The sequence below is a fragment of the Corythoichthys intestinalis genome, chromosome 10, assembly GCF_030265065.1.
Source record: "Corythoichthys intestinalis isolate RoL2023-P3 chromosome 10, ASM3026506v1, whole genome shotgun sequence".
Taxonomy (NCBI): Eukaryota; Metazoa; Chordata; class Actinopteri; order Syngnathiformes; family Syngnathidae; genus Corythoichthys; species Corythoichthys intestinalis.
In genome coordinates this window covers 42325706-42353274 of record NC_080404.1, presented here as the reverse complement: position 1 = coordinate 42353274, position 27569 = coordinate 42325706, and the positions used below count along the sequence as shown (strand labels likewise).

Here is a 27569-nt window from a genome sequence, read left to right as displayed (position 1 = left end):
TGAATGAAACATGAATTCTCTCTCTTCTTTTTTCCTTATTTGTGTTTTTCTCAGGTTGTTAGAGAGCTCCATGCTCAATGCAGAAGTGAAAGAAGGAGAAATTCTGCCTCCAACCATTCAAAAGCTGATGAAAGGATATAACAAGTACCTGAGGCCTTTCTTTGACAGTAAGAAAACGTGCATCTATAAAATCTGCATTATGGCAGGGGGATTGTCATACTAATTTCTGATTACAAAAAACTGGTGGCAGACTAATGACCGAGAGCCGTAATGGGATACTCAGGCTTTTCAGAAATTCAGTATTAATTTGTTTTTAGCCAATGCATGCGCATTAAAATTTGACCTTTAAACATATTTAATGAACCGTATTTCATACCTGTCAAGATGTACGGTTTCGGCTTAATTTGTACAAGTGACCAATGATTTTTAAATGTGTATGGCATACGTTCAAAACCTGTACGTTTTTCATGCATTACGTTTTTTTTCTCCGTTCAGATTTCGTCACCGTTTCGGCAACGAGACAATGTGCGTTACCATGCGTTACTACGTTGGTTGAATGACGTGAAAAAAGTCAGAGAAACGGAGAGAGAAGAGTGTTTGTGGTGACACTGTAGCAAACGCGATGCTAGATGAGGTGGCTCCGATATTTCCTGACTGTAGCTGACAGCCTACAATCTACGCCTAGATATCACATGCTTATAGAACTACATGCGAAATGACAGACTCGGGGGCGTCAGTAAACAACCGCCTTTTTAAAGCAGTAGACTTCTCAGAAAACCTCTGTTGTAGTGAACCTTCCCTGCGAACCTAAATATAAAATACTCCTAAATCGGCAAAATCTTGACTTGAATCTATCTTTAAATGATGAAAAAGTTTTATAACTTTCACATGACGAAAGTAGATGGAAGGGAATTAATGCAAAAACGGGAGCAATTTTAACAACTTTAACAGTTGATTCAAAACATTAAATGACCTCCAAACATAGCAAAGGTTACTATGTTTATTGTTTTTGTTGTTGTTGTTTTTTTTTAATTTAAAAAAAAAAAAAAACATGAAAGGTAACACCAATTACTTTGCAAAGTAACTAATTACTCTTACATTCAGGTAACTGAGTTACTAACTCAATTACTTTTCGGAAGAAGTAATTTTTAAATGTACTAATCACTTTTTAATACTAAGATTAACAACCCTGGTCAGAAAGATGAAGTCTGCAGAATGAAAAATGACGAAAGCGGAGATTTTATTCGGCCAATTTGTTGCCGAACACAATTTCCCTGCAACTATTGCTGATCACTTCTCAGAATTAGCAAAAGAAATGTTCCCTGACTCAAAGATTGCATTGGTAAGTTAATTTTATCAATTGACCTTTTTACTGTAATTTATAATTGGACACACTATCAAAGTACAGTACCTTCAAGTCAAACTGAATTGCGAGCTGAAATGCCATGAAGTGCAGCCACCAAAAGACATGACAGAAATTGCCAAAAGTAATAGATACAATTATAACAAAAGTCACTGTTAAATTTTAGTAATCATGATGTAGCTAAAGATATTGATTGTTCTTTTATTACACCAGGTTATATGTTAAAATATTACCAATAAATTCTTATTGTTTTAAAATTTGAGTTTAATTTTTTTTCATTTTGCACGCTATATACAACGTTGTAAGATTAGTCACCCATTTGTAAGGGCATACGTAACTATTTGTAAGATTGCCAACGACCTCGGGTTGACAGGTACAGTGGGGCAAATAAGTATTTAGTCAACCACTAATTGTGCAAGTTCTCCCACTTGTAAATATTAGAGAGGCCTGTAATTGTCAACACGGGTAAACTTCAACCATGAGAGAATGTGGAAAAAAAAAAATCAGAAAATAACATTGTTTGATTTTTAAAGAATTGATTTGCAAATCATGGTGGAAAATAAGTATTTGGTCAATACCAAAAGTTCATCTCAATACTTTGTTATGTACCCTTTGTTGGCAATAACGGAGGCCAAACGTTTTCTGCAACTCTTCACAAGCTTTTCACACACTGTTGCTGGTATTTTGGCCCATTCCTGCACGCAGATCTCCTTTAGAGCAGTGATGTTTTGGGGCTGTCGTTGGGCAACACGGACTTTCAACTCCCTACTCACCCCATGGCGTCAAAATGATAACAAGAACGGTGAGCAAAATTCCCAGAACCACACGGTGGGACCTAGTGAATGACCTACAGAGAGCTGGGACCACAAAAACAAAGGCTACTATCAGTAATACAACGCGCTGCCAGGGACTCAAATCCTGCACTGCCAGACGTGTCCCCCTGCTGAAGAAAGTACACGTCCAGGCCCATTTGCGGTTCACTAGAGAGCATTTGGATGATCCAGAAGAGGACTGGGAGAATGTGTTATGGTCAGATGAAACCAAAATAGAACTTTTGGTAGAAACACAGGTTCTCTTGTTTGGAGGAGAAAAAATACTGAATTGCATCCGAAGAACACCATACCCACTGTGAAGCATTGGGGTGGAAACATCATGATTTGGGGCTATTTTTCTGCAAAGGGACCAGGACGACTGATCTGTGTAAAGCATGGGTGTCCAAACCTGTCCGCAAGGGCCGCTGTGGGTCCTGGTTTTTGTTCCTACTAATCGAGCACAGACAGTTTACCAATGAAGTTTGTGCTAAAACAAGCAGCTGACAATCAACAATCAACTGATTACACTTGTGAGACACCAGATTGGTGAAAAGATGTCATCTTGTTTTGTAGGAATGAAATCCAGCACCCACTGCGGCCCTATGTGGAATAGTTTGGACACCACTGGTGTAAAGGAAAGAATGAATGGGGCCATGTATCGAGAGATTTTGAGTGAAAATCTCCTTCCATCAGCAAGGGCATTGAAGATGAGATGTGGCTGGGTATTTCAGCATGACAATGATCCCAAACACACAGCCAGGGCAACAAAGGAGTGGCTTCGTAAGAAGCATTTCAAGGTCCTGGAGTGGCCTAGCCAGTCTCCAGATCTCAACCCCATAGAAAATCTGTGGAGGGAGTTGAAAGTCCGTGTTGCCCAACGACAGCCCCAAAACATCACTGCTCTAGAGGAGATCTGCATGGAGGAATGGGCCAAAATACCAGCAACAGCGTGTGAAAAGCTTGTGAAGAGTTACAGAAAATGTTTGGCCTCCGTTATTGCCAACAAAGGGTACATAACAAAATATTGAGACGAACTTTTGGTATTGACCAAATACTTATATTTTCCACCATGATTTGCAAATAAATTCTTTAAAAATCAAAGAATGTGATTTTCTGTTGTTTTCCACATTCTGTCTCTCATGGTTGAGGTTTACCCATGTTGACAATTACAGGCCTCTCCAATATTTTCAAGTGGGAGATCTTGCACAATTAGTGGTTGACTAAATACTTATTTGCCCCACTGTATAGTTCGAAAAATACGGTATGTAGAACAAAGAAGAAAAATGTAACGACTATTGTAGGCCAAAGTAGTGGAGTAGGAGTAGTGTCCCTTCTTCACAAATCTACTCAAGTAAAAGTAAAAAGCATGGCTTGTTAAAAATACTCTCAGAAGTACATTTTTTTTCCAAAAGTTACTGAGTAAATGTAACTGAATAAATGTTACGCATTACTTCCCACCTCTGAAGCTCTCCAATAGAACTAAGTGATGCACAAAAATAAATACTATTTATCATTTAAGAAGCAATAACTGATGATGCAATTAAGGTCTATATTTGAATGTTGCGTGAGCAACACTTGATTATTCATCAAATTCATCATTAAAGTATTGATGACTGCTTAACATGATCTGTAATTATTCATCACGGAAGAATGTGGTGATATTGTATATTGTTTGGTTCTTTGTTTCTAGATGGTCCTGTGACTGTTGGTATGAGTTTGGATGTTGCTAGCATTGATACCATATCAGAGATCAACATGGTAAGACATTTTTTGTATGTGTTGTATCGGTGTGTGTGTATGTGTGTATATTTTTCAGCCATTCTTAATCTGTTCTCCACAATAATAAGGATTAACTCAGCAGCATTGCAACCAATACATTTTAAAAATAACATTCCTCTGCCGGCCCCTTCATCAAATCTATATTTTAAAAATGTAAATGTATTTTCCTCGTATATCATTCAATCCAAAAGCTTTGGTAATCAGGATATGGCTCCTAATGTATTCTTGTTTGCCTTCCCAGCAACATCTTTATTTTTTGGGTCGCATTAAAGGATATGGCTGCAATCTTCCCTAGGGATGATTGCTTTTTTGCTTTTGGGGAAACTGCAAACTCATTTCATAAAACAAAAACAAAAACTGAGTTCTAGCAGCAAAGATTCAAACAAGACATTTGCACTAATCAACAGTTGGATGATTAGTTATACTGTTATTGATGAGGGACAAACGATGCTAATTTTGACTGATTGGTTTCTGGTCATTCTTTGATTGTACATAAGTTCCATTCTTGAGCTTTTTCTCTGGAGTATTACGAAAAAATCTTTGTGCAATGCAACACTACATCACGGAGACGAAAAGAATTAAAGTCACATGCACTTGACAAGTTCTGCGCGGATCTCCACTCAGAACAGTACTTTACTTCATACTACAGTGCCTTCAACGTTGATTCTGAGAATTTTGGCCATACATCCAACAAATCTCACAAACACAGACCATGCCAGTCCAAGACTTGGGAAATCCTCCAAGATCAGACACCCGCACATCTGATGTAACAGATGTTTTGGTCTCAGAAGTCTTACGTGGCCTGAATAGTACACGAGAGAAAGTTAGGGATTTTTTGCATCACGAAGTCTGATATTGTGATTCAATTCCTGCCAATGTTCAGCAACTTTGAACAGCCAATAAGTCAGGCGTAAACTAATATTTCAAGGCCCAAGCAACAGCATGATCAAATTTATAGAGCAGATATTTCGGCTTTTGTAACCTAGAAGTATACAAGCATTTTTTTTTTACACATTTTACGCTTCAGATGGGTGACAGTTTTTGACAACATTAGGTAAGACAGCAAAATATAAATACAATGTACTCATCTACACTAATTATCATTTTAAAGAGACCCCTAAGTGCATCTATAAAAAGAATAAGAAGTGATACTCCTGCATTGAGTGTTGCCCTGCCACTGTCAGACGCTACGCAAATTATCCAGTTGCACTGACAAATGTGAAACAATTAACTGAACATTTCCGAGTGATAACTCACATTAGCAGCACACCTTTGATGGGCAATGAACACGCACAGTGGAAAGCTGGAAATCATCAAATCCTCTCAACAGAACAAGACTAGGAGCACTGATATATCAACCCACAATACCTGTACCCTGCCGTGTTCTCTCAGTCATTGAAGTTAATTTGCTGACTGGCTGCAAAGTCATGCATTTCAATTGCTTTAGGCATAGAAACATCTCTGGGACCTGACACCAATAATATCGTACAGTCCCGGGGGAAAAAATCTGACTAACTACACAGGAATGTCATATTTAGTTGAAACATTCCTATCCGTCAGCATATTTTAGACATACTTAGTGATGTGGCCCATTAGTTTTGTTATAACCTTTGGACCTCAATCTTGCAGGACTACACAGCCACCATATTCCTTCGTCAGCGCTGGACAGATGAGCGTTTGGTATTTGAAGGGAACAAGAGCCTGAGCCTTGACGGGCGACTAGTGGAGCTACTATGGGTCCCCGACACCTTCATTGTGGACTCCAAGAAGTCTTTCCTTCATGACATCACCGTGGAGAACAGACTGATTCGCATCTTTCCAAACGGGACTGTCCTTTATGCATTGAGGTCAGATGATGAAAGTACTTGCCGGTTTATTGGTTTTTAGTAGGGCTGTCAAAATTATTGGGATTAATTTTCTAAATTAATCACGTTAAAATATTTGACGCAATTAACACACATGCCCCGCTCAAACAGATTAAAATGACAGCACAGTGTCATGTCCACTTGTTACTTGTGTTTTTTTTTTTTTTGGTGTTTTGTCGCCTTCTGCTGGCACTTGGCTGCGACTGATTTTATGGGTTTTAGCACCATGAGCATTGTGTAATTATTGACATCAACAATTGCGAGCTACTAGTTTATTTTTTTGATTGAAAATTTTGCAAATTTTATTAAAACGAAAACATTAAGAGGGGTGTTAATATAAAATTTCTATAACTTGTACTAACATTTATCTTTTAAGAACTAAGTCTTTCTATCCATGGATCGCTTTAACAGAATGTTAATGCCATCTTGTTGATTTATTGTTATAATAAACAAATACAGTACTTATAAACAGTATGTTGAATGTATATATCCGTCTTTTGTCTTATCTTTCCATTCCAACAATAATTTACAGAAAAATATGGCATATTCTATAGATGGTTTGAATTGTGATTAATTACGATTCATTAATTTTTAAGCTGTGATTAACTCGATTAAAAATTTTAATCGTTTCACAGCCCTAATTTTTAGATGTGTTATCTGCTTAACTAAACAACAGGTTGATGGAGAAGGAAGAAGAAAATGCAATCGGGCTATAAACGTGTCTACTTAGGGTGCTTTCACACTATACCAAGAGAACCAAGGTCTGGTTGGAGAGCTACCTCTCAGCAACACTTGCAAATGAGCTGTTAAAAAGTTTCAGCATTTATACTGCGCCAACCGAACTTTCCGAGTAGCATCACGTGGACGAAAGGTGCACTCATTGATTGTGTTGGGTTTCTGGGTGAGCGGGTGACCCAAGTGCAGAGAAAGACAAGGTAACCCTGGCGAAAAAGGTTTATTTCAGTAATAGAATGCAGTCTGTGTCCAAAGGATCAGCTGGGCGGTGGTTTGCAAGCAGGTGAGGTGTCCAGGCAGGTGAGCAGTGCAGGATTTATAAACGAAGGCAAAATGAGCTGAATAGAGGCAATACAAATGTATGGAATAAGCGATAGCTAGAGTCACAAACTCGTGGAGTGGAGTGGAGTTGTTGATCTGGCGATGAGGTGAGGCTAGGGACTGGCTTAAGTAAGCCGTTAACGATGATCATTTGCACCTGGTCCCAGGCTCACCCATCTGTCCAAATTGGACAGATGGGTCCAAATTGGACAGATGGGTCCAATCGTCATATCAAGGTAGATAAACACACAAGGGGAGGAGCAGGGCTCAGGGGTCCTAACAGATTGAATAAATAGAAGAGGAAATACCTCTATCCTGGGAGGGGAGGGAGCGTGAAGCGTCACAGCCAGGTGCTGTGACACTGCACGTAATGTAGCATAGCATCGCTCTCACTTTCGTAACTTTTTGGACTTTGAAATTGTCGCCACTTCCAGAAGAGCGAGACTCACGAAACAGCCGCCCCGAGTCGCTTCACCTGTCTATGCCACTGTCAGTCCCCCTCAGTACGTTCAGCAACAGCATGCAAAACAACTGCCACAGTAGAACCCGATTCTACGTATCAAATGCAACAGCTTAGCGCAGCACAACAACATTTGGCCATAGTCTGTCATCTTGCTATTAATGATTTTGAATAGATAGCATCACAGCTCCACACTGTGACGCTGCACATAATTAGCAAAAACAGACCTTGCTCCGGTTGCGAAGGATGATGCGATTAAACCAGATCGAAACCCACAATTTTTTAGCGGACTAATTCGTTTGTTTGGTCCGAAGTAGAGTTCGGATGTGCGTTCACATTTACAAAACGAAGTGGACTTTCTGAGAAAAAGAACTCTGGTCCATTTAAAACGGACAAACAGTACTAGTGTGAAAGCACTCTTGATTGCAGACCAGGGAGTTTAGTCACTGCTGCTACTAATGGTGTCAAAGTCATCTTTGTTGCGGGCTGTCTTTGAAGGGCCATTATGACAGCCAACACGTATAAATATTGAATTCATTGGCTGCCATTGATGGCACTTGACATCTAATCCATTTGAACTGGGTCCAGTCCAATGGCAGCCATTGAATTCAATGAGTGCCAATGACTGAGAGGAATAATTAAGCCTGGTTTGTATCTGAATATAATCCGCAAAAGATCCTATAACGTGAACACTAAGCACAGATATTTAAGGACTGGATATTGATTTGAGATACCGTATTGGTCCGAATATGAGACGATGTTTTTTGCATTAAAATAATACTGAAAAAGAGGGGGTCGTCTTATATCCGCAGTCTAGACATTAAACACATTCACGATGCTAGATGGTGCCAGATATCATTGAAGCGATATTCTGTCATGACAGATCTCAGCTACTCTCCCCATTCACGACGCTAGATGGCGCCAGATATCATTCAAGCGATGTTCTGTCTTGACAGATCTCAGCTACTCTCAAGTTTAACTAGTTTGCATTATTTTATAGCATTTTTTTTTTCCTTTTTCAGATTTGTTTCAAGACTACAGTTACAGTTAGACTTCACTTTGATGGTTAATGCAGTTTTTGCATTTTTGTTGTTTTATCACAATAGATTGGTTTATTTACATTTCAAAAACCAGAAGCCATTCATTTAGGAATGTGATTGCACTTTAGTTTACATATTTAAATGTTCATATATTAAGATTTGAATGAGGCAAAATAACATGCTTTTTCCCTCAAATATATTGTTATAATCATTTGTTTCGGATGTACTGTAATTATTTTCTTTATAAAAATTAATTTGGTGTTCAAAAAGTCTTTTTTCAAACTTGAGTCTTGAAAAAGAGGGGGTCGTCTTATAATCAGGAGTGTCTTATATTCGGGCCAATACGGTATTATAAAATAGATAGATGGATAGATAGATTATAAAGATAAACTATATTAACCTGCATTATATTGATTCATCACGTTGCACTTAGGGCTCGCCTTAAATGATTCAGTTTTTTTTTTTTTTTTTTTGCTTGGTTACAGCAAAGTGTAGTAAACGAGGGCAAATTCCACATGGGAGACATCTCCACTGTTGTTAATGGCAGCTTCGCAACCAACAGAGGGGGAAGAAATTAATGTGAACATCTTGTTGTTGCAAAATTGAGTTGGGTATTCCCAATCAGTTCAGTCTGGCTTTGCAGGACCACATTTTTCTTTATGGGTGACATGCCGCTGTGAGGAGAGTTTGTTTTGCTGCCAATTTGTGCAATGTTATTTTGCAATGTGTGCTTCGAATGTCCTTTGGCTTCACCATGAGCGAGATGTTAAGTAGAAGCTGGGCTGGTAAGAGTGAAACAGGGCTGAAAGGATAGTCAGTGGAGGATCTGATACCTTGGGGAATCGGGGCTGAGAAAAGACAGTATGGGTGAGAAATGTGAGGTGTTAGAGCATTCGTGAATGTTTTAGTGGTTTGCCTAAGGGATACATGAGAAAGCACTGAGATGTATGTACAGTGAAGTAGTATAGAGGGGAGATTTAATGAAGCAATGTCTGGGGGTTTCATTCACAATGAAGGGTTTGTACTAAAGTTGTAAATTAAGATTTAAATAACAATTACATAAAGGAGTACACGCGTCACAGATCAGAGATTTTTTTAAAAAGTCTGCCAATCTTGATTTTTGATTTGACTTTTGATTTTTAAACATTATTTCTGAACCAAGACTGTTTTAACTGCACATGCAAAAAAAAAAAAGTTTTTTAATCACAAGGTTTAAAGGGATCCACGGATAGAAAGACTTGTAGTTTTTAAAAGATAAACGTTATTATGAGTTAAGATAATTTGATATTGAATCCGCGCTTGATGTTTTCGTTTTTATACAATTTGTAAAATTAGTTTAAATAGCAGGTCACCATTGTTGTTGACGTCGCAGGGCAGTGACGTCACATGGTTACGCTGCCGGGCTTCCAGAGTATGACTCTAGCGACATAAACATCTCATCTGTTCAACCCTTTCAATTTGAACACGAGAGGAACATTAATGAGCATGACAGCAATATCGATATTTCACAAAACAAGCAGCAAAAGCAAAATGAATAGGAAAGACGGGATGAGATGTGACGAGAGTAGCAAAAAAAAAAAAAAAAACTTCTGCCAAAATGTGCTACACCGGCGAAATGTCACACAAGAAGCGAATTTGACACCCAAAGAATTACTGTGTGCTTTCAGCTTGTTTTGTTTAGATGCATACAGACATACTAAAGAAATCTTAAGAAAATACCTAAACGTAGTCATATCAAATAAGGGTGATTTAAATATGCTTCGTGACTTCTGTTGTCAACAAATCAAGAATCTGCTTTAAAGCTACCACAAGAAAAAAGTATTTTGAGGCAATGAAAAGGTAATAAAAGACTCAATAAAAACACAAATAGTAAGTACTCACCGCTTTTAACTGATGAGCGCATGTGTTGGACGTCTCGCCGTGTAGAAAGAATTGCAGTAACCCTGTAGTATTCAGTAGTGGACAGTGAAAATCTACGTCATCACCCCAAGCGTCCATAAAACATGGCGCCCTCCATAGGTCAAAACATGTACTAAATATTATAGATTTTTAAATCAATGGCAATATTTTTAGGTGTTTCTAACAAAATATTTTGGTAACACTTTACAATAAGGGTCCCTTAATTAATGTTAGTTAATGCATTTTTAGACAATAACTCATGTTTAAGTAACATTACAATAATTGATATAATTACTTATCTAACATTTATTAATATATTAATTAACATGAGTTAATGCATTAACTAATAGATTAGTTATGCATTAGCTAATGCATGAACTAATGCATTAACTAATGCATTAACCAGACAGTAACTAATAATATGGTAAAATTAAAAATATACATACGCCTATATAGGGTTAGGGTTTAAGGCTTGGGGTTAGGGTTTGTTAACTTCGCATTTATAATTTCTTAGTTTAGGCACACATGTGCTACACTTTACAATGACGGTCCAAAAAGCATTCCGTAATGGTTAATAAAGGTTAAGTAATACTTATGAGGTACGTTCACGTGAAATAATACCAGCACCCAAGGACTCATAGAGCAATGTTTCTCATTTCAAAATAACACAATCACTTACTAGTACCAGTATACATTAATAACTATTTATTAATGCACGAGTGTATATGTGAATTAATGTTAAGTAATGTATTATATATATATTATCAGGGGTCGCGTTAACCGGATATTTTCCGTCGTTGACCGGTTTTTTAAAACGGTGACGGAAAAAACTGAAGTCCGTCCGTCATTTTGACAGGTTGCAATTCACACCCCAGACCACAGGGTGGCGAGTTAGCATATTAATTAGCTATTGTCTCTCTTAATGCGTGACGTCGTTGGCTCTTCTGTCAGAATATTGTAGCGTCACCGGGGTCTGGCGGCGGCACCGTGATTGACACATCAACGCGAGGTTCTTATTGGTGCACCCGGTGTGCCAGCGCGTCATCCAATTGATGGACAAGATTGCCGCCTGTGTATAGACCCCAATCACATGACATCACAACTCCGCCCCCCTGACTGGAGCCGCCATATTGTGTGTCAGCTCGTCATGTTTACACATTACCGCTACGTACATGCCTCCTATTACGGCGTGTTTTTGTGCTCGTTAATATTAATAATGAAAATGGTGAAGAGGTGTGTGGCGGTTGGTTGCTGTAACAGAGAAGATAGACGGAGAGACTTGAAGTTCTACCGTATTCTGAGAGACCCGAAGATGAGAGCGAGATGGACTGCTGTAATTCGACAAGAAATCTGGGCACCAAATGATCACCACAGACTATGTAGTAGTCATTATATCTGGTAAGATGCATTTAATATATATTTAGAAGATTTTGGGCTGACAACCACAATTAAGATCATTGTGTGACGTTGGTGATTGGGGTCTATATCGTTGCCTCTTTTTCTTTGGGGGCGGAGTTGTTGGCGGTAAGCAGAGTAAAAAGGGAGAAAAATACCACGACTTCCGTGTCTAATTTTTCGCCGCCAAGCAAGCGTTACAATATTGATTAAAAATGAATGAAAACTAAATACTATTGGAATATGTCATCATTATCATTTTTAAAATTTAAGTGACGGGTAAAAATAGACTATGACCGGATTTTTATGACCCTGTCAGTCAAAATGACAGACAACGAAAATGTCTAGCGCAACCTCTGATTATATATTATAACCTAACCTTAAGTATGGTGTTTTTTCACGTGAACGTACCTCATAAGTATTACTTAACCTTAATTAACCATTACTGAATGTTTTTTGGACCCTTATTGCAAAGTCTAGCACACATATCCCAATACTAAGAAATTATAAATGCTTAAATCCCCCCCTCTTAACCTTTATTAACCATTCCTGAATGCTTTTTGGATCCTTATTGCAAAGTGTGGAACATGTCCCATAACTAACAAATTATATACTTCTTGTTGTTGTTGCTATAAATGCAATTAATTATTGTAATGTTACTTAAACATTAGTTATTGTCTTAAAATGCATTAACTAATGCATTAACGCATGTTAATTAATATATTAATAAATGTTAGATAAGGGATTAAATGAATTATTGTCATGTTACTTAAACATGAGTTATTGTCTAAAAATGCATTAACTAATGTTAATTAAGAGACCCTTATTGTAAAGTGTTACCCATATTTTAGTAAAAGAGAACAATTGTGAGGCTTATTATAGCCTACAAGTCCGAGTCTCCCTTTAAGCAAAGTGATAGATTAATATTCTGTAGAAGAAAACTATTAAATTCTTTCAGGTTTCTAAGTCCTTATTTTTCACACCTGAATACCTTTTAATGCTGGAACAGTCCGAATGTGAGCCAAATGTGAGTCTTCACTAAACAACAGGTATTATTTGACTGAATTATGTTTATTCTTAGCTCTTTAAACTTTGAAAAGTTTCATGATGTCTTCTTGTTCAAAGACAATCCAATCAAAGTTGGGTGCTAGAATTCTTCAATAAACAACTTCTATATTCATGTCTTGCAGAATTACAACCACTGTGGCTTGTAACATGGATTTGACTAAGTACCCAATGGACAAGCAGACCTGCACACTTCAACTGGAGAGCTGTAAGAACTTTGTCTATTCGTCTATGGTCTTAGGCTCTGTTAAATCAATACTATAATGAAAAATAATCATTAGGAATAACATTTAATATTTCATTAGATCTCACATATTCTTCTGGTTTTATCAGCAAGAGCAGGGCAGCAACAACCTCCCTAAAATCCTGACATGTTATGAAATAGCTGCACTGTGAGAAACAAACTACCCCCGCTGTTGTTTCTGCCGCCCTCGCTGATCCGCTGTCATTCTTCATGATCTGCTTGCTTTATGCCCAGCGTTTAAATGACAGTCAGCCATGTAGGCTTAGCCCATTCCAGTCCTCGCCAAAAGCCAACCGAGTGCCAGAATAAAAGGAAAAATAAAAAAATAAAATAAAAAATGAAGGCGCTACAATCCCCTTTAACAGACATAAGGACATCTGGAGGTTGAAACTGAAAGGATAACGCCACCTCAATAATTCCCAGCTAAATTTCTGCACCTTCTGTCACAACCCTTTCGCGTTTTCAGAAAGTTTCAATTTGATCATCTGACTCTTTTTTTACTGATATATCCAGCTTACTTTTTCTTCATCTCCCATGTGAAGATGGAGTCAAAGATTAATTTCTTCTAAAATTTTGCAAAAAAAGACACTTGACAGCTGAGTATGGAGTCACTGTGGGAGGGAGCTGAGCATTCATTCGGCTGGTAAAATATTTAGCAGTTTCTGGGAACAAAGTGTGAAGTGATATGTCAGCTGTAATTGCTATAATTTGCGCTTGGTAATCATTACAGTTGAGTGGAATTTAAATTTTATGGAACCGCAGCACAGTTATTTTGTACACATCTGATTTTCATTATTTTTAATAGATGCATCGTTTTCGTTATGTGTTTATCGTGGGAAGCTTGAACTATTGCCCTTATGTGGGACTCCTTTGGTGAATTATTTAGAGCACCAATAATGTATTTAATAATACATGAAGTGAAAACAATTAATTAAAGTGAAGTAGAGAAACAGCACTGCAGTGTTTTTTCTCTTACTCCCTCTGGTGAAAAATGTGGGAAACACACCAAACATGTTCCTTTTTGGTGAGTTGCAGTACAATAGCTGAACTAAATGGAAAAAAACACCAGTGGAATCTAATTAGAGTCATCGTTGTGCTTAGTTTTTGAATAATGTATTTAGTTATGAATAAATCATTTTACATAACAATTTTATTTATTTCTGTTTGCTCTATCCTACCAATAGTATTACCTCATTGGTTGCCATTCATGGTCAAAATGAATGTAATTGCATGTTAAGAACACTATAATACCTTCTGATCATAAGCGAATTTTAAGGGGAGGCCGAAAAGTGTCATTGCATGTAATTGACTTTCCTATACAGTGGGGTAAATAAGTATTTAGTCAACCACTAATTGTGCAAGTTCTCCCACTTGAAAATATTAGAGAGGCCTGTATTTGTCAACATGGGTAAACCTCAACCATGAGAAACAGAATGTGAAGAAAAAAAAACAAAATCCCATTGTTATTTGCAAATCATGGTGGAAAATACAGGGTGACCCCAAAAAAAGTTTACACTGCCATAATACAACTTAAATGCCATGTTTATTCAGCTTAGAATTAGAATTTAATCACAAATTATACATTATTGTAAAGAACATGTACAGTACACTCTATTTTTCAATGTGTCCTCCCTTAAGTGTCATAACAGCCTCCAGGCGCCTGCGGAACGCTTGACAGGTCTTCTTTATGTAGGATGCTGTCATCTTTTCCCAAGATCTAACAATGGACCTCTCCAAGGCTGCCCGCTTCTTACAGACACTGTCCTCCACAGTTGCCCATATGCTATACTCCAGGGGATTGAGATCTGGACTCTGGGGTGGCCACATATCACCTTGTCAACCAAATTTTTGGTCCGCACAGATCGGCACTTCCAGACCCAGGTTTTCGTGAGGCTGTTCCAGTATCTTTCAGCTTCTTTTTAAATTTGTAGACTGCACATCTGGATATTCTCAGATTTGCTGCAATCTCAGTAGGTGTCAGACCGGCACGCAGCAATTCAGGTACAGCTAAAGTTTTCTTCATTTTCAGCAGAAGCACAGGAATTGTAGAGACGAGAGATTACCAGCTGCATTGAGTGACCTTAATGAATCACTTAAGCATGACAACCTATTTAGATATGTTTCAATGGCTTTTAAACAAGCAGTCAACTGAGTGTAAACTTTTTTTTGGGTCACCCTGTAAGTATTTGGTCTAGACCAAAAGTTCATCTCAATACTTTGGTATGTACCCTTTGTGTGCAATAACGGAGGCCAAACGTTTTCTGTAACTCTTCGCAAGCTTTTAACACACTGTTGCTGGTATTTTGGCCCATTCCTCCATGAAGATCTCCTCTAGAGCAGTGATGTTTTGAGGCTGTCGCTGGGCAACACAGACTTTCAACTCCCTCCTCACCCTGTGGCGTCAAAATTATAACAAGAACGGTGAGCAAAAATCCCAGAACCACACGGGGGGACCTAGTGAATGACCTACAGAGAGCTGGGACCACAGTAACAAAGGCTACTATCAGTAACACAATGCGCCGCCTGGGACTCAAATCCTGCACTACCAGACGTCTCCTCCTGCTGAAGAAACTACACGTCCAGGCCCGTCTTTTTGGTAGAAACACAGGTTCTCGTGTTTGGAGGAAAAAGAATACTGAATTGCACTATACCCACGGTGAAGCATGAGGGTCGAAACATCATGTTTTTATGCAAAGGGACCAGGACGACTGATCTGTGGAAAGGAAAGAATAAATGGGGCCATGTATCGAGAGATTTTGAGTGAAAATCTCCTTCCATCAGCAAGGGCATTGAAGATGAGACGTGGCTAGGTCTTTCAGCATGACAATGATCCCAAACACACAGCCAGGGCAACAAAGGAGCGACTTCGTAAGAAGCATTTCAAGGTCCTGGAGTGGAGGGAGTTCAAAGTCCGTGTTGCCCAACGACAGCCCCAAAACATCACTGCTCTAGAGGAGATCTGCATGGAGGACTGGTCCAAAATACCAGCAACAGTGTGTGAAAAGCTTGTGAAGAGTTACAGAAAATGTTTGGCCTCCGTTATTGCCAACAAAGGGTACATAGCAAAGTATTGAGATGAACTTTTGGTATTGACCAAATACTTATTTTCCACCATGATTTGCAAATAAATTCTTTAAAAATCTAACAATGTGATTTTCTGTTTTTTTTTTTTTTTTTTTTTTTACATTCTGTGTCTCATGGTTAAGGTTTACCCATGTTGACAGTTACAGACCTTTCTAATATTTTCAAGTGGGAGAACTTGCATAATTAGTGGTTGACTAAATACTTATTTGCCCCACTTATTTCCTCTCAATCTACTTAGGAATCTACTTACTTTGTAGGCAAAATGTACATGTTTAGAATACCTGAAAACGGAGATACCTACAGGGATTGAATACAGAGACATATAGAGATCTTAAAGCACAGCACAGCTGTTGATCCCTGAAGGCATATTATTGTGCACAGTGTTTGGGAATGTAAGCATTTGCCAGCAATATATAGAGAGTCCATATTGCAATATACGGCAGTTTTTCCTAGCTTTTATCTGGGTTAGCAAGGCTCTCTGGAGCCGAGTACAATATGTATGATTAGTGCGGTTTATATGAGGCATGCGTTGTGCTTTTTATAAAGCGTTTACATGATGAATTCATTCTCAGTAACAATTCCATTTGGACTTTTTGTCAAACATGGTTAGCTTTATTGCAGTGAAAATATTCTGTTTCCACTGTGGCTAGAATGCATTAAACACCGACAATGTTTTCAAAGCTTGGGTCGAGGTTCTTACACAGTTTGTCCATTTCAGGTGTGGAAACGAAAGTAGAAATATTTGAATACTGTATCTCCCCTCGAGGGGAACACATCCTCTTTAAACTAGCTTTTCCAAGGAGTTTTAAATTCGTTGTGCTCTTGTACTGCTATAAGAGGGACTTTACGCCAACTGAGGCTTGTAATCCCATAATAACCTAACCGTGGGAGGAGCAGTTAATTCACTTTCCAAGGTGTGCTATGCAGTGCTACGTTTTAGTTTAGTGGCATTCTGTCTTACGCATTCCACAATATCTTATTAATAGCAGCTTTGCAATGTCACATGAGGACAAGTACAGAAACTGCAGTCCCTCATGGCCAAGAAGGCATTACATTGCGCTAAATAAAAGAATGGTTCCGCTGCTATGTGATGATATCCTAGTGCTTATTTGATGAATTCTCTGGAAGGGAAGTGATTAATTTCCACTGACAAACCTCTCATCCCTTTTGTGCAATGTTCCTGAAAAAAAGTTTCACTTTCATCAGTTTCTTTGTCCATAGGGGGCTACAACATCAATGATGTCATGTTCTACTGGACCAGAGGAAATGAGTCTGTCAGCGGCCTAGATACTCTTCAGCTTGCTCAGTACACGGTTGAAGACCACTACACCTCTGTGTCGGAGGCTATCTATGAAACTGGTAATGATGCTGCCAACATTATATACGCACCTTCTGTCAGGGTTTTTAACTAAATATTAAGGGTGTAACGGTACGTGTATTTGTATTGAACCCTTTCGGTACGTGGTGCTCGGTTCGGAACGGTGGCGTACGGAACGAGTTTCTGGCGTAATGTAACCCTTATTTTTCGAGGCTGTGAGTCGATCGGGTTCCAGTTTCTTTGTGTAGATTATATTTACTCCGTCTTCTCTACTATAATGAGGACCAACACGGTAGGACAGTATAACCCAGAAACGTCAACGGCGCGACAATGTGGCTGCCGTGAGAATGCAGTGAAACGCAGGCGTTAAAGTCAATCAGCCAATGCACACCAGTCGCAGTGCGGCCCCGTATTAGACACGTCCCAGAAGCGGCTCAAAACGACGCAGGTGAAAAGAACGGCAGAGTTTATTATTTGACGCGAGACGCGACCCTCCTGCGTCAATACTACTACCGGTAGCTAGGATCGGGCAGACTGGAAGTCACTGGTGTAAAAATACGGTGGATCCGGTCGATTTTCAAACTAATATGCAATCGTAACCCACTTTTTGAGTCCATCAGATCTCTTGAGTGGTAGATCGGGGCACAGTGGACTTGACTTTGTTGATATACTGTTGTCTTCTCTGCTATAATAATAACCAACACGGCCCCATGTTCAATACAAAACCCTCCTACCACAACAAAACAAGTAGGAACTAATATTCACATAGGAACTAAAGTTATACAACATAAAATATACAATATAAATGAATACTACATCACATTTGTAAAATATAAACACATAATAAAATAAATGATAGCCCATTTAAATAAAATAAATTGAAATGAGCTAAAACACCTGTAAATAAATAATAAGAATAATACACAGATCCTGCTTACACAATTAAATTTATTAATTTCTGTGTGGCGCTTTAACTTGAGAAAATCCACCAATAAAGCTTTTGAAAACCGCTCATAAGAAAAAAAAAATGATTCATTGAGGCATTTTATTTGTAAAATACATGTTAAAATCATTGTCATTGGGATTGCTTTTCTCTTTAGCACAGGACTTCTTTTTTCTTCTTTCTTTCAGAAAGAAAGCTGACCAATACGCGGGGTCTGAAAGGCAAATTGTTGTTGGATTATCTTTAAATACCCGCTACTTTTTGAGCAGAATTCTAGCTTTGTATAGGCCAATGTTCCTATGTTGAAAGCACAAAGGTGTGTAATAAACAACTAGCACATTTATATTTTGCATTTTGTTTTCTTACTGTACCGAAAATGAACCGAACCGTGACCTTTTTGTGTACTGTTACACCCCTACTAAATATATTTGAATTTATTATCTGTGACAACACGTAGAATAACAGTTAGCGTATGTACTTTATTTTCTTACAGTTTGATAAATGAAGCAATTGAAAGTGCACCTGTGTGTTAACAAGAAGAGGACCCAAAAGCCCTGCTCATAGCCCATTCTTGGTTCTGTACCAAGAACAGGCAATAAAACTGGACTTTTATTAAAACAAGGGAGCACTTGACAGTGAGCACTAGTTAACAGTTAGCCAGCCTGTCGTGAGCCAACAATAGCCAACTCTACACTCTAATTCCCACGTAAACATAACTACAAATATAATGTAATTTACTGTAAACATAATAACGCTAATTTTGCTAGAAAGAATAGAGCACTTTACCAACTATGTAACATGGAGCAGGCATAAGGTGTCTTTTTTTCACTCTTTGGTTGCCAATGGTGGAATGTAAAGGTACTTCGTTACGGTACTTAAATACATTTTTGTACTTTACTTGAGTACAAATATAAAGTGGTACTTTTACGTCACTTAATTTTACAGCACATATCTGTACTTTTACTGTTACTTTTTTTTTTTCCTCATTATCAATTGATAATTTTGTTTTCATGCCTCTGGCGCAATCAATAAGCTATGTGCAACTATGTCGTAATTGAGCACTAGATGGCAGCAACACGAATACAAGCAAGATTAGGCGGGTAAACTATTGACCAATAAAAACTACGCACTCTTGTACACTAGGCGGCGGTATGCACCTAATAATTGCTTGCAATCTGCCATTAAGCTAAATTTCATGGCGTTATATTGCAGCCTCTATTCTGAGCAAGCAACAATGGATTTTGAGCACAATAAGCATATTGAGCAAGCAATTAAAGATTTTGAGCAAGCAATCATAGATTTTGAGCAAAAAAAAAAAAAAGTTCTCTGTGCCGCTCAATTCTCCCCTCCTGCTCTTTGTTTTCTCTGCGCGCTCAGTTGAGCACACACTGCTAACGTGTCAAGAAGCCAACCAATCATAGAGCTGGCGGAAGTACACTGGTCGGCTGTTTGCCCTCCAATTAAGATCACTAGTTACATTCGCCCGGAAAAAGCCAGACAAGGCAGTCCTAATATTACATCACTAAAGTACATGAGACAATAATTATGATAATAAATACTGTCGTACGTTGTTTCACTGAAGTCACCCTTCTCTTGTTGAAGACCGTCTTCTTTGCTTTTTCCGGGCAAATTTAAACGGTGTCTGTCAAGAGGGGTCTCCAGGGTAAAACGGACAAAATAAAGATAGTTCGGAGGCTTAATGCGGCATGAAACAGCTATGGCAGCATATAGCCGTATTGTTCTGTCAAACACAAAAGTTCTTTTGGCTTAAAATACAGCAGTTTATTTTAAAAAAGGGTGCAAGACCAGAAACTGCTTTTTCTGCTTTGTCTGTGTTTTCACTTAGGTGACTTGAAGTTCCGCTCTGAGACCCCCAATTTGTCCAAATTTTAAAAATTGTCCGATTTGCACTTGTGATACATCATTGGAAAGCTTAAAATCTCAATTTTCTGGGGGAATAAAAATTTTGAACGGGAGGGCATTTAAAAAAATAAATAAATAAATTTTTTTTAAACAGCAAAACCCTAACTGGAGGTAAGAGCACGCGAGAGCTGAATTAAAGACGACATGATTTTAATGAGATATTATCGCATACTTATCTTGTTTTAATCCAAAAACTCCATATCGCATGTATCATCGAGTGTCAAGACACAGATGTGAATGGCCACAGCTGGAATTTTATGGGTGAAACATGGTAATATAACCCGGGTCGCGATGCAGAACTCGCAGACGTCAAGGAGAAATCGAGATTTTCATTTTCATATATTTACCTTTTTAAAGGTTTTTTTTTTTTTCAATTTTACTTTGTTTGGATCGATTATTTATCATCTAAAATATTGGAGAAAATGCAACAGTAACGAAAAAAAATACAATTAAGCGATAGTTATGAGGTAGATATCCGTGACTTTTTTACAGACGCCAATTTTTTCATTGTGACGTAATTTGTTTAAAACTTGAAAATATGCGGGTAAATCATTTTTTTAAGTCTTTTTTTTTTTCTTTAAACAAAATATTAGACATCAATAAATGATTCTAAGCTAAAAATGACAGACATTTAGAATAAAAAAATCTAATTACTTACAGTGGGGAGAACAAGTATTTGATACACTGCCAAGGGAAAAGCCATTGGCAGTGTATCAAATACTTGTTCTCCCCACTGTACCTTCTTTTTTTTGGCTGGGTTGAAACAAAAGCGTTTGCGCGACATCTGTAAACGGGGGTTTTCAGGGTAAAACGGATAAATTAAAAATAGTTCGGGGACTTAATGCGCCAGGAATCTGCTATGGCAGCATATAGACTTATTGTTCTATCAGACACAACAGTTCTTTTGGCTTAAAATACAGCAGTTTATTTTATAGAGGGGTGCAAGAGCAGCTTTTTCAGCCTTGTCTGTGTTTTCCGCCATATACATACATTTTTGCATCGGGAGAAAACACTTTTATTTGTAAAGTAAATTTTAAAGCAAGTAATTTTTACTTTTACTTAGGTAATTTTTAGCACCTGTATCTGTACTTTTACTCAAGTAACAAAAAAAAGTGAGTACTTCATCCACCACTGTTGGCTGCCATTGACAGCGATTGCCGTCCAATCCATTTGAAGTGGAAGGGCTGTAAGCGAATGAATGGCTATCACTCCTTGCAGTTCAAATGGATTAGATGTCTACTAGTGAATAACTCACTTAATCCACAGCAGAAGGATGAAAACAACCACATCATCATCAATGGACCTGAAGTAGTTAAAATTGGTTTGACAGTCTCTCTTTGAATTGTGTGTTGCCAGATGTTTGTAAATAAAACTTAGTAAATATACCAATTTCTCAGTGAGACTTACATACCTGGTGTTTATTTCCTGAAAGGTCACTACCCTAAGCTGGTGTTCCACTTTGAGCTGAAAAGAAGCATCTTGTACTTCATCTTGGAGACATATGTCCCATCAAGTCTTTTGGTGGTCCTCTCTTGGGTCTCCTTCTGGATTTCTCTGTCATCTGTACCAGCACGAATTTGTATAGGTATGTATCAATCAGTAGGAAATACCAAAAAAGGTTATTTAACTGTTGCGTATAATTTAAGATGCATTAGCTGTTTCCGTAGAGGTGTTGTAATTCTTCTAACTGACGTTATTCATCATTGAATGTGAACTGTGTGTGTGTTGCCAGGAGTAACCACGGTACTGACAATGACCACTCTGATGATGGGTGCTCGCACATCTTTACCCAATGCCAACTGTTTCATCAAGGCAATTGACGTGTACTTAGGAATCTGCTTCAGCTTTATCTTCGGAGCCCTGATCGAGTATGCTGTGGCTCACTTCTGCACCCTCACTTATAGTGACACACACATGCTCATGGTGAGACACCCCTATTTTTATTCTGTCTTGTTGTTTCCATCATTGTGGTGTTTGCACCTTTCTTGTTGGAATCAGTGATTATCATCATTAGTCTTGGGAGCAGTGTTTTGACAGCATGCCTCATGGTTCGGCTGACACATTATTTCTGTCAAGAGGGATCCTACACTCTAATAAACAACCTATAGATTTTACTCAATAAAATTGAGGTAACAATTTACACTCAGTTTGCTAATGTAAAGTTTAGCCAACTTTACTAAGTACATATTACCTAAATGCATTAACAATAATATACTCAAATAACTAGGGTAAGGTTTACTTTAACTTTTGAAACAGATTATGTCACTTAATACCAATTAAAATTGAGTATTATTTACTCATGGTTGTAGTGTATTGTATTGTATGGTTTACTGAATGTTTTTAATAGGGCTGTCAAAATTATCGCGTTATCGGGCGTTAATTACTTTTTTTAATTAATCACGTTAGAATATTTGACGCAATTAACGCAGATGCCCCGCTCAGACAGATTTAAATGAGAGTACAGTGAAACGCTCACTTGTTGTGTTTTATGGAGTTTTGCCGCCCTCTGCTGGCGCTTGGTTGCGACTGATTTAATAGGCTTCAGCACCCATGAGCATTGTGTAAGTAATTATTGACATCAACAATGGCGGGCTACTAGTTTATTTTTTGATTGAAAATTTTACAAATTTTATTAAAAGGAAAACATTAAGAGGGGTTTTAATATAAAATTTCTATAACTTGTACTAACATTTTTCTTTTAAGAACTACAAGTCTTTCTATCCATGGATCGCTTTAACAGAATGTTAATAATGTTAATGCCATCTTGTTGATTTATTGTTATAATAAACAAATACAGTCCTTATGTACCGTATGTTGAATATATATATCCATCTTGTGTCTTATCTTTCCATTCCAGCAATAATTTACAGAAAAATATGGCATATTTTATAGAAAATTTGAATTGCGATTAATTACGATTAATTAATTTTTAAGCAGTAATTAACTCGATTAAAAATTTTAATCGTTTGACAGCCCTAATATATATATATATATATATCAGTGTGGAAGGCACATCGCAGCATGAATTGTGAATTGAATTGTGTGATATTCTTCCACACATTGCTTGATACATAAACTTAGCAAAGCAATGATATTTCGAAACCGAGAAAAAATCTTTTTTTTTATTTTTATTTTTTTTAAGTTTTATAATGCTGGATTTACAGTAAATCGCTATTATTCAATGAAATTAAATGAGATTTTATGTAAAATAAACATATTTTTAAATTTTATGGAGCTATTTTGTTTTAAAAGCAGCACGTTCATGCTGATTCAGCAGCAAAAAGCTGTTGGTTTTACTGGTTAAAAATTTATTTTCTTTTACAGATTTTAACTGTAAAATATAGATTTTTCTGTAATGGTATTTACAATTCAATTGTATTTTTAACACATTTCTCTGGCAACCACAGCTGCCAGGTTTTTTTTCCGTAAAATTTATGGGATTTTTTTTTACAGTGTAAGGTTAATGGTTCAAATTAAGCCACATCATTACCAGCAACTCATGTTGCTATGCTCTGAAAAACAGCTAGCTATCAGGAATGACTGTTGAAAGCCAGGAATAAAATATAAAAACATTTTTTACTATAGGGGCTTCTTAATTTAACACGCAGCGTACAAGGCTTGTTAATGTTTTCACATTGTCAATTTTAAAAGCAACAGTAAGCTCAAACTTACCTGTTACTGTACGATTCCATTCAAGTTGGAGTGTCTCGCCAAATGAAACAGTCCTCCTTTCAGTTTCATAGAAGACATGTTGGCGAATGTGCAGCCTTAGGCACTCACCTAATATTTTTGAGTGGATATTATCTTGTTTGTTCCAGTTGAAGTTTATACTGATTAAAATTGGGCAAAAAGCGTTAATTATAACCACTTTAATAGAGTTCACTTGCTTAATTTATATGGATCATAATTACTACCCACAAAAATCGTTTTTTGTAGTGTATAGGTTGAAAATAGTTTATCAACCCTGCAGTTATTTGATTTGTCAGTCAGTTATTTACATACAATATTATCATTATTAATTTTTCATTTTCAGTTAAGTGTTGATTACTTTGTTACAGTATGGTCACCAAATGCACAACTTTGATGACGAGATGAATGGCATCGTCACCACCATCTCCAGCCACTCTGACAGGGCCAAAAGACGCAAGGAGCCAGACCCAGGTCCAGCCGCTGCTTCCGCCTCCAACGAATTGGCAATCGACCCATCCAGCCCGACAGGCAGTGAGCCCAAGCCTGAGGCGCCCCCTCCAGAACCTACCAATTGGTGTCTAACTGTTCTGGCTACCCTTCGCAAACTTCTCAGTTTCATCAGCTGCTGTCACATCAATAATCCACACCACATAGACAACTACTCAAGAGTCACCTTCCCCTTATCATTTGTCATTGTTAATCTTCTTTACTGGACGTATTATTTGTACTTTTAGTATTTTAGACAGGGCGTATATTTCACTGTACGTACAAGTGTGACTTAGGTGTGGTTCTGAGGTGAGTTTTTACGATTTATAAGCAGCAGAATAATGATAATGATACAAGATTGCTATTTTCAGGTGATAAAGGGAAAGTCTTCAAGGCTACTATTTTAGTTCAACGCTGCTGTTTTAGCCTACTTAAGGCTGACTGGTGAGGTCTGACACTTCGAAAAAAACTGACATGAAAAGGAAAAAGTGCTTCAAAGATGAAAACCATTTGGTTTGCATATTTCTCATTTTAGCACAGGTATTCGGTAACACTTTACAATAAGGGTCCCTTAATTAACATTAGTTAATGCATTTTTAGACAAAAACTAATGCTCAAGTAACATTACAATAATTAATATAATTGCTTATCTAACATTTATTAATATATTAATTAACATGAGTTAAGGGTCTCTTAATTAACATTAGTTAATGCATTTTTAGACAAAAACTAATGTTCAAGTAACATTACAATAATTAATATAATTGCTTATCTTACATTTATTAATATATTAATTAACATGAGTTAATGCATTAGCTAATACGTTAGGTAATGCATTAGTTAATTCATAACCAGACAGTAACTAATGGTTTGGTAAAATAAAATAAAATAAAAAATATAGGCCTACACAGGGGATGACCAGGTCATGGACTTATCTCATTCATCTACTGTTTCTGACTGTGTATCAAAATGACTCTGTAAAGCCCTCTGAGACAAACCTGTTGCGATATAGGGCTATACAAATAACATTGAATTGAATTGAATTGGATATTGTGTTAGGGTTAGGGTTTGTTAACTTAGCTAGCATTTATACTTTATTAGTTAAGGGACACATGTGCTACACTTTACAATAAGGATCCAAAAAGCATTCAGTAATGGTTAATGAAGGTTGGGGGGGGCTTAATCATTAATAATTTCTTAGTTAAGGGATACGTGTGCTACACTTTACAATAAGGGTCCAAAAAACAGTCGGTAATGATTAATTAAGGTTGAGTCATACTTATGAGGTACGTTCACGTGAAATAATACAATACTTAAGGTGAGGTTAGCAGCATCCACGGACTAACAGAGCAATGTTTCTCATTTTAAAATAACAATCACTCACTAGTACCGTATACATTAATAATTATTTATTAATGCACTAATGTATATCTGAATAAATGTTAAGTAATGTATTATATATATTGTAACCTAACCTTAAGTATGGTATTATTTTACGTGAACGTACCTCATAAGTATTACTTAACCTTCATTAACCATTACTGAATGTTTTTTGGACCCTTATTGTAAAGTGTAGCACATGTGTCCCTTAACTAAGAAATTATAAACGCTTAAGTTCCCCCTTCTTAACCTTTATTAACCATTACTGAATGCTTTTTGGACCCTTACTGTAAAGTGTAGCACGTGTCCCTTAACTGAGAAATTATAAATGCTTAAGTTAACAAACCCTAACCCTATATAGGCCTATATATATATATTTTTTTTAGCAAACTGTTAGTTACTGCCTGGTTATGCATTAACTAATGCATTAACTCATGTTAATTAATATATTAATAAATGTTAGATAAGCAATTATATTACTTGTAATGTTACTTAAATATTAGTGATTGTCTTAAAATGCATTGACTAATGCATTAACTCATGTTAATTAATATATCAATAAATGTTAGATAAGGGATTAAATGAATTATTGTCATGTTATTTAAACATGAGTTATTGTCTAAAAATGCATTAACTAATGTTAATTAAGGGACCCTTATTGTAATATGTTAACAGTCATTCTAATTGTGTCTCTGCTCAATTTGTTAGTGTCTAATACAAATACGATGGATATGTAATTTATGACTTGATGGCAGAAATGCCCAGGGAGTGCTGCAAAAGGGAGAATGGATGTTCTTCCATTTGTCTCAGTTTTCACCGAGTGATATTTTCTTTATTGTCCTTTTCTGCCTGAAGGTCTGAATTTTGAGTAAAAATGGGGAAATGGATGGGTAGTAGCTGAAAGAAGAAACAGCAGAAATAAAACAATCATTCAACAATGGGAGTGTGAAAAAGCTTTCCCAATATTTGAGGTAAATCATTTCCAAAAAATAGCACAAATTTTGTTTGATTGTCGTTGGTTCGTCGATGACTCGGTTACTAATCTCTTTCAAAGTGAAATAAAGACCACAGCTATGCTTAACATTTTTTCTAGATAGATTGAAAATTACAGCTAAATGTGCAATAACTAAATTGACAAGGATTCACTAAGGCCCCAAATGCTCGAATGTTCTGTTTAAACAAAGTTTTATTTTTCTGTCCACTGGAGTTCAAAAGGAGACAACAAAAATCCCAGCTCTTGCTGGATACCAAAAAACTGATCAAAGTCAACAAAGTAACAAAAGGCATTTGATCCAAACATAAATGTTAGTCAAGAAAAGGTTTACATGAGCTGGTAACATAGAACATATCAGGATACAAGACAAACCGACACTGGGCAAGGTTAGATGCAGGCTATTTATACAGAGGGTCACAGGTGGACATGATCAGCCTGATTGGCAAGAGCAGGAAGTAAAGTTGGCTCAGGGAGGCACGCACTACCAAAATAAAAGAATCTGACTTGAACCAACACAAAACATTAACAAGACTTCCGAGACGTGACAAAAATAACCAGAGGTGGGTAGTAACGCGTGACATGTACTCCGTTAGATTTAATTGAGTAACTTTTTGAGAAAAATGTATTTCCAATTTTACTAATCTATACTTTTTACTTTTAAGTAGATTTGTGAAGAAATAACGCTACTCTTACTCCACTACTTTCATGAGTCGTTTGATTTTTCCTCTTTATTCTACATATTAGTTTTATTATTTTTTTGCCTATAATGCCAA

The 27569-nt window shown here is 37.1% G+C and overlaps 1 protein-coding gene across 4 annotated transcripts in view; it reads left to right on the top strand.

Moving 5' to 3' along the window:
• LOC130922902 (gamma-aminobutyric acid receptor subunit pi) overlaps positions 1-25619 on the top strand; it is a 92129-nt gene extending 66510 nt beyond the window's left edge. For 2 of the 4 annotated variants that reach the window (XM_057848155.1, XM_057848157.1), the window contains 8 exons: positions 55-167; positions 3866-3933; positions 5584-5801; positions 12860-12942; positions 17284-17421; positions 21679-21831; positions 21979-22169; positions 24305-25619. In XM_057848155.1, the coding sequence (XP_057704138.1) occupies positions 55-167; positions 3866-3933; positions 5584-5801; positions 12860-12942; positions 17284-17421; positions 21679-21831; positions 21979-22169; positions 24305-24670 (1330 nt within the window). In that variant the 3' untranslated portion in view covers positions 24671-25619. The remainder of the gene's footprint in view (positions 1-54; positions 168-3865; positions 3934-5583; positions 5802-12859; positions 12943-17283; positions 17422-21678; positions 21832-21978; positions 22170-24304) is intronic. The other 2 variants (XM_057848156.1, XM_057848158.1) reach the window with 1 other exon arrangement.
• The last annotated feature ends 1950 nt before the right edge of the window (positions 25620-27569 follow it).